At 35.7% G+C, this 8,732-nt stretch overlaps 1 protein-coding gene across 1 annotated transcript; it reads left to right on the top strand.

Annotated features, from left to right (window-relative positions):
• The first annotated feature begins 975 nt into the window (after positions 1 to 975).
• On the top strand, positions 976 to 3,317 carry LOC121726157. Its single transcript, XM_042113388.1, has 3 exons — positions 976 to 1,942; positions 2,123 to 2,584; positions 3,265 to 3,317. Exons 1-3 carry the CDS (start codon positions 976 to 978, stop codon positions 3,315 to 3,317), a joined length of 1,482 nt encoding a protein of 493 aa, XP_041969322.1.
• The last annotated feature ends 5,415 nt before the right edge of the window (positions 3,318 to 8,732 follow it).

Below are 8,732 nucleotides of genomic sequence, written 5' to 3'. Positions count from 1 at the left end.
AGGCAGACAAGGTTATTTTTTTTTTTTTTATTTAAGTAAGTATGTAAAAAAAATAATAAAATTATTGTATTAAGTACATAAATTATTTTCTTTGAGGATTTTAAACATCGAATTGTAACTCAAAAGTCACTCAGTTCTTTTAAATTCAACGCATTGAAACCACCTACGGCAAATTAAAAAGAAAGATTATTTCAGTAGTTAAATAGGATAACACTCATTTACATTGTTTTGCACGCTCATAATAACAAATTTTTGACATATAAGTTATTTAATCAATGTCTGCAAATATAATATTACCCTGTGTACTGTAAAATACAAATGTAATTGTTTAATTAGGGTACATTTTGTTGATGTAATTAGTAACACCTGTACGTGACGAGAACAATATTTCGACATATTATTATTAACATTGGAATCTACAAAAACTCTGACTTCAAATATATATATATATATATATATATATATATATATATATATATATATATATATATATATATATATATATATGTGTGGGATAATTATTAATTTAGTATTAACTTTTTAATTTGTATTCTATTGTCTATGTACAGCAGCCCGGATAAGTGATGACTTGGCGGAGGTGACACTTGTCAGATGTGAGTAGAGTTGTCAGTGGTAAAAGCAAGATGAATGAGATGTTTTGTTCGGTTGTTATAGAAAAATAAAGTTAGTGAGAATTTAAAACGTTTTTGCATTGGATTGAGCCTCATCCCACATCTTTTTGGGGGCTCGTCCGGGATAGAGTAAAATCTGATGTGAAACGGAAGACGCAAGACGGATTAAGTTAGATACAGAATTCTATTAAAATGGTAGCTTTTGGGAATTTGGATTAAAGATTTATTCTTGAAGACGAAAGACTAAATGACCCCAGATAAGCCATCATTTTACACGACTGCCAGAAGAAGACGCAATTTAAATAGAGATTCTAGTTTGAAGAGTTCGAGCTTTATTGTAACAATGCCACCGAAAAAAGACGATAAACACGAAACCGAAGACGAAGAAGAAATAGAATGTGAGGTAACGATTTCGTTCAAGGATTTAGAAAAGTCTATGACTATTTTTACCGGAGATGACACCTATCCTATTGAGACTTTTATTGATGAGTTTGAAGATACTGCGCAGATTATGAAATGGACAAAAGTCGAAAAACTGATCTATGCGAAGCGACTGTTAGATGGAACAGCAAAGTTGTTTTTACGTTCTTTGGGAAGAGTTAAAGATTATTCCAGTCTTAAGAAGGCACTTAAAGAAGAGTTTGGACCAAAGATCAACAGTGCAGTAGTACATAAAAAGCTTGCTTCTCGTAAGATGAAAAATGACGAGACATATCAGCAGTACTTCTTGTCTATGAAAGAGTTGGCGCTTCACGGCAAGGTCGAAGATGCTGCTTTAATTGAGTATGTGATAGACGGTATTCGTGACCTGGATACAAATAAAGGTATTTTATATGGCGCCTCGGATATCAAAGAATTTCGCAAAAAGTTGGAAATCTACAGCGAGTTCCGAAAGAAGATTTCTAATAAGCCTGCAAACTTTACTAGTGATGTCCAACCATCTAGAAACACATCATTTGGAAAGAAGAATCGCGTCCATAGATGCTACAACTGCGGAGACGTAGATCATGTCTCATCCAACTGCTCAAAAGGAGTCAAGTGTTTTAAATGCAATGACTTTGGACATAAAGCTACTGAATGTTCCAAACCGGCGAAGACACTAAACATTCAAAGTAAAAACGATGACGAGAAAGTTCCTTACAAGAAGATAAAGATTAACGGCCAAGACGCTTTAGCTCTGATTGACACCGGAAGTGACATTAACCTTATTACGAAATCGCAATTCGAGAAAATTAAAGAAAATGTAAAAGACTACAAAAATAAAACAACGTGCATAACTGGTATAGCAAAGAACGAAGTTTATACAGAAGGTATGTTTGTAGCTAATGTTCAGATTGATCAATGTTACGCAGATATCAAGTTTCACGTAGTCCAAGACAATGAGATACCAGTTAATATCATAATAGGTAATCCCATTTTACACGACTTTAAAGTTTGTTTCACTCCAGAAGGAATTTTTATGGAAAAGATAAGTCACCTTACGCTTTTAGTAGAAGAAAATGACGAAGATGATGCTGATAAGCAAATGGGTGAAACAGACAACGCTGCTGAGAAACTGGACCAGCAAATATGGGGTTCCGAAGATGAAGAGGACCTTGAAGAGCAGAATAAAAAAGGTAAGGAAGAACGAGGTACAGGTGAGAGCACTGGAGGAAAAAAGATGGGTGTAAAAGAACAAGAGAAAAGGACAGTCGATGGATCGGATGATACGGACGGTGAAACAGAAACGGAAAATCTATTCGACATTGACATCATGAAAGACAATATACCTGAAGAACAAGACGATAAAAATGAAGAAGACAAAGAAAAAGACAACAAGATCGGTCTAGAAGTTTCCAGTGATGAAGAAGATCGTGGAGATAATACAGAACAGCAGGATAACGAAAATCAAGAAGCAGAAGGCGGCCCAGAGAAAGAATCTAAAGACAAAGCGGAAATTGAAGATGAAGAAGGTGACAATGAGAATATTGCACTTTATGCGATAACTACCGGAGAGCCAAGAGGCAATGGACAAGTAGAGCGCATACGCCAAATCATTATAGCTGTATTAAGCAAACTAAGTGCTGATGACCCTAATAAGTGGTATCGCCATGTCTCTAACTTTCAAAGATGTCTAAATGGAACATACCAAAAAGCCATTAAAACGACGCCGTTTGAGTTACTTTTTGGTACCAAAATGAAGGATAAAGATATAGAACTCCAAAAGTTGATAGATGAAGAAGAGATAGAAATTTTCAACGAAAAAAGACAAGTACTTAGACAGAAAGCCAAAGAATCTATAAGAAAAATACAGAAAGAGAATGTGAAATCATATAATAAGAAGCGAAAGAAAGCCAACGTTTATAAACCAAGCTACTTAGTCGCGATAAAGAGAACCCAAGGAAGTAAACTATTACCCAAATACTTAGGACCTTACGAGATTATTAAAGGTAACAAAAACGATCGCTATTCTGTAAGAAAGGTTGGCAATGGCGAAGATCCGTTTAATACAACTTCTTTAGCTGATTTCATGAAGCCCTGGGTCGCACAGGAAGATGATTCATCTGAGGCAGATGAATAGCAGGATGACCGTGTGGGATAATTATTAATTTAGTATTAACTTTTTAATTTGTATTCTATTGTCTATGTACAGCAGCCCGGATAAGTGATGACTTGGCGGAGGTGACACTTGTCAGATGTGAGTAGAGTTGTCAGTGGTAAAAGCAAGATGAATGAGATGTTTTGTTCGGTTGTAATAGAAAAATAAAGTTAGTGAGAATTTAAAACGTTTTTGCATTGGATTGAGCCTCATCCCACATATATATATATATATATATATATATATATATATATATATATATATATATATATATATATATATATATATATATATATATACTAGATGTCCCGCGCGGCTTCGCCCGCGTAAATTAGAAATTTTACAGAATCCGTAGGTACATTTTCCCATAAAAAATATTTCCCCCGTTTTTCCCACATTTTCCTGAGTTTCTTCTGTCGTATTAGTCTTAGAGTAATAATATAATATAACCTTCTCGATAAATGATGAGTCTTACTCGATAAATGATCTATCTAACACTGAGATAAGTTTTTAAATCGGACCTGTAGTTTCTGAGATTGACGCGTTCAAGCAAACATACTCTTCAGGTTTATAATATTAGGTAGATATAGATTTTTTTTAATTATCGCTTGACAAACTCGAGTCTCGATCTAAAAGACTATGAAATGGTATAATATGGTAGTGATGATGATGATGATGATGATGAAGAATGTAATTTGCATAGTAGCATATGCTTTCTGTTCTTAAAACAACGCCGAAACTCCCAAACTTGTATCTATAAAGAATCAGGAATTCTCTCAGCACCTTCCGAACCACGGTATACCAGGTATATCTCGGTGCAAAATCTTACTTGTCGGTAGCATATGCTTAGAATACTTCTCACGAAACCGAAGTCACCATATGTTTCCCTATAAGTTTTGAGGAGTTCCCTCGATTACTTATGGATCCTTCATCAGATCACCACTTTTCTGAATATAATACCAAATTGGGATGATACCCTATATACCAAAAGAAAAATTTTGAAAATCGGTTAACAAACGGCGGAGTAATCGTTGAATATAAGAAAACGAACATAACACCTCCCCCATTTTGAAAGTCGGTTAAAATTGTAGCCTATGTGTTATTTATTTAATATTTTAATCAGCACATGAATTGAATAACAAAATTTTTTTTAAATTAATCGTAGCAACATCTGTCAGGACAAACTAAAATTGAAATAGAATAATATTGAATGCGATGATAGCGCCGTCCGTCGGATCTAATGTAAAACATTCCAAAATCAACAACTCCTTATAAATAAGAAATTAATTGAAAAAACATTTTCCAGTAGACCAAACTGTAAATCTAAACCATTCTCGAATCTCCACGAACACACACAAAAAATTTCATCAAAATTGGTCCAGTCGTTTAGGAGGAGTTCAGTCACATACACACGCACACAAGAAATATATATATTAAGATATATATATATATATATATATAAAAACTAGTGATAATACTTTAGGGTGTGTACATGTTCCTTGTAGAGAGTTCACTGTGAAAGTAGCAGCTCTAAAAGACGAAATTTTTTTTCACTTTTGTATGGGCAAGGGCACGAGCGTCACGAGTTTCCCCATACAAAAGTGAAAAAAAAATTGAGGTCTTTCAGCGCTGCTACTTTCGCAGTGAACTTTCTACAAGGAACACGTACATACCTGTTGTGTAGTTAAAATAGCATTTTGTATCGTAGTGCTTTATTTGTAAAGAATATTATTATGAAGTGAAGTAACAAGTATATCACCATGGCAACCTCCATCCAACTCCCGCTCATAGATAATGTAATGTAGAATATATATCATCTCTCCCCCGCTATTCCTGAATGTCAGGCAAAGGGAAAAGCCGCTCTAATGGCTGTTCCTGAACCCGTGCGGACCTCGTAGTATAGTAGGCCCAGGCAGCGTAAAATAGTCGGTAGCCGCCTCCTCCCCCCTTACTCGATACATGTAATAGTAACTGTAGCGACTGTCTTCTTGTAGGTATCTCATATTATTAAAATCCAGAAATGTGTATGTATTGTAAAAAAAAAATTCTCTTATTTCTATTGCCTTCTTCTTTGTCTTTCCATTTGTGCTTATGTATATTTAATTTATGTTCTTTTTCTCTCGAGTATCTCGGTTCCATTCCAGTAAGGCATTTAAAAGTGATCAGAAAAGCGTATTTATTATTTTCTCTTTTCAACCCTTCTTTGAAAGTAATTTCTTCTTTCTTCTCGTTCCATTCTATATCATTTTTGTCCCAAGAGTCCAACGTCGTGTTTTTTACTTCTAGAAATGTATTGTATATGTTGTTTTCATTTTGTGTAATAAGTCCTTTGCCTGGAGGAATTTCATTCTGTACGTTCGGATGTAGCAGGTCCTGTACTATGTTCGGCTTCGTAAGTATAGATTCAAGGTAAGGTGCAGGCGAATCTTCAAAATTATTATTCGTAGTTTGTAAGCTCCCTTCGTTAACAGACTCTTCCGTTATAATATCGCAGCGTGTAGATTCGTTCTCTGTTTTAACGTGTGATTGAGCTCGGTTTTGCATATCCAGTAGTTTTACTTTGATGGAAATAAATTCCTCTTCAATGTTGAAACTCGTTTCAATCTCATTGTCCAGTTCTTCATCTGGTACTTCAGATACTATATTTTCTTGTAGTTGTCGAATTATTTGGAAATCTTCGTGTAAGTTCTGTAGTCTGACATGAGTCTCCGCGTAATCAAGATTCTCATGTTTCTTTAAGTATGATTCCCACCTCGTAAATTGTGCTCGTATGGAGGCGCGAATCCTCTTCCAATTCTGCAAGTTCGTAGTCATCCTCGTCGCCAACTCTGTTGTGTAGTTAAAATAGCATTTTGTATCGTAGTGCTTTATTTGTAAAGAATATTATTATGAAGTGAAGTAACAAGTATATCACCATGGCAACCTCCATCCAACTCCCGCTCATAGATAATGTAATGTAGAATATATATCAATACCCTAAAGTATTATCACTTGTTTTTGTTACACCCTGTATATATATATATATATATATATATATATATATATATATATATATATATATATATATATATATATATATATATATATATATATATATATATATATATATATATATATATATATATATATATATATATATATATATATCAGTGTGGCCAGTTGACTGACATATTTTGTGATCGATTTAAAGGGACTCAAAGAAAACAAAATATATTGTATTATCAAATATCAACCCCTTTAATTATCCTAGATGCAGTCTATAGAGCAGTGTTTTTCAACCTGTGTCGCGACCCACTATGGGGTTGCGACCCACAGCTGGTAGGAAGCTCACCAAGATCGATATGGTAAGAAACGAGAATTAATTTAACAAAAGTATAATATTCTAATCATAACCATACATTATAAAAAGCCGAGGGTGGTCGAGAAATATTTTTTCATACCAAGGGGATCGCATTGTAAAAAAGGCCGAAAAACACTGCTGTAAAGAATTAGAGAAATCATCAAACGGCTTGGTAAACTCTTCAGAATCGCGGACAATTATTATAATGAAGATGAAATGTTCGTCAGGCTGTAAGACCGCATTTTAATGTGGGCCCCGCGCTGAATTAGACCCCTTTGAAGTGGTCCACCGACCCTAAATAGGGTCCAGATAGGGGTCAATTGACAATCTCAAAATTTACATCAAATTACTGCTAGGTATCTTGATTAAATTTGAATGAAACTATTAAAAGGCTGCGATATCGCTTTCAGTAACGGGTTTTTGTGTTAATGTAAAAGATGGCGTATCAAAGCAAAAAGCGTACCAAATACCCTTTGGTGTAGTTGGGCGCCATTTTGAGTTTTGACATTAATTGACATCGACGGTAATGGAATTACCGGAATTACATTGGGAATTACTTTTTGAATGACTTTCTACAATGTGCGTAAAAAGCAGTATGATACGTGCTCACACTTAGTCAAAAAATCGTAGATTCAACAGGTGTTTGGCTGTCCAAGTGCAGATATTATTGGTGATATTTTATCTTACGACAGCAATGCAATAGGCGCAAATTATTCAATATCAGAAATTTCGTACACGAAATTTTTGTTTAACATCTTGCCAATTGTCTGTTGCTTTGCTGTCGCGAGAATCACGTAACCACGACTGGCCCAGCTCTGGATTTATATATAGGCAGTATAGGCCATGGCCTATGGGCGGCTGCTTCCTAGCTAGGGATTGCAATCCGGAAAACCGGATCCGGAAATTCGCCGGATCCGGTATCATTTTACGGTTACCGGATCCAGTCCCAATGTACCGGATCCGGAGACTGGATCCGGTTCTAGTAATAGGTAGCAAACTGATATGGTCGTTGCATGAAAAAGGTGCTTCAAATACGTTACGCGTGGTGTTTAATCTTTATCTTGTTTTTTATTATAATATTTTGCTGACAATAAAGCTAATTAGTACACTAGTGTCTTAGTAGAAGCTGTAAGGGCCTTTCAGCCATAAGCAGCTTTATTGGAAGTAGTTTACCAGGTGACGCTTTGGCGGTCACACTTTGGTTGGTTCCTCCTCGCGTCTCCTCCCTTATTGCTAAGGGTCGTGATTCCCCTTTATGAGTTTAGAGGTGACCACATTCTGCCAAAGATCGCCATCTGTGGCGATCCTTGGCAGAATGGAGGGCTTCATGAAGGCCGGTGTCTAGCGTAGTGCGCACTTGGTCAGACCATCTGATACTGATACTTTCTCTTGAACGGCTACCGTCAACTTTGCCTGTAACCACAAGCTGTTCAAGGTTATGGCCTTCCTTTCTTGCGATGTGACCAAAGAAATCCAAAACTCTTCGTAGGCATATATCGACGACAGACTTGTTTTTTTCTTTAAGTCACTAAGGATGGATGGAGACGTTGGTACGAAAGGCGGTCCATGGTATTTGGAGCATTTTTCGCCAGCAACACATCTCGAAGGCGTCGGTTTCATCGCAATCCGCTTTCTTAAGCGTCCACTTCTCCGCTCCGTAGGTGAATATGGAAAAGACTAAGGACTGGACAGTGAACAAGTTTCATTTTTGTCTTCCGTGAGATGTTATGTTCAATATTCTTTGGAGCTGCGACATTGCATTCTTGGCCATACCTTTACGTCTTCTGATCTCCTTTTCGCATTGGTTGGTTAATTATTTTTCAATTATCATAAGTAACAAATCGTTAATATAAATATCAACTCGCTATTAACTACAGCTAAATCTTAATTATTTTCTTGATGTCTATAATTCTTTGCATTGATTTGGGTCAAAACTAAATTTTATATATTTATAATTTATTTTTATGAACAACCCACATAATATAAGTTTAATGATACTTGAATAACTCAATTATTATTTTGAACTAATAGAGCGTTTTTGACCTAGTGGGTAGACGTATGATACGCACTCGAGAGGGTGCTGATTCGATCCCGGGTGGAGGCGTTAACTAATGAGACATTTTCAGATCTCAAGTGCATAATACGGAAGCTCGTACGGAAACATCGTGAGGAAGCTCTTACA

This window comes from Aricia agestis, chromosome 4, assembly GCF_905147365.1.
Source record: "Aricia agestis chromosome 4, ilAriAges1.1, whole genome shotgun sequence".
In the NCBI taxonomy this organism is placed as follows: Eukaryota; Metazoa; Arthropoda; class Insecta; order Lepidoptera; family Lycaenidae; genus Aricia; species Aricia agestis.
This window is presented reverse-complemented; position numbering and strand designations above follow the sequence as displayed.

What these genes read in the sequence shown, in the direction of transcription:
- LOC121726157 (XM_042113388.1), top strand. Translation starts at nt 976, where the DNA reads ATGCCACCGAAAAAAGACGATAAACACGAAACCGAAGACGAAGAAGAA. An exon ending in GAACGAAGTTTATACAGAAG is followed by an intron (nt 1,943 to 2,122) that starts GTATGTTTGTAG and finishes TTACGCTTTTAG; the next exon opens with TAGAAGAAAATGACGAAGAT. An exon ending in GGAAATTGAAGATGAAGAAG is followed by an intron (nt 2,585 to 3,264) that starts GTGACAATGAGA and finishes GTCTATGTACAG; the next exon opens with CAGCCCGGATAAGTGATGAC.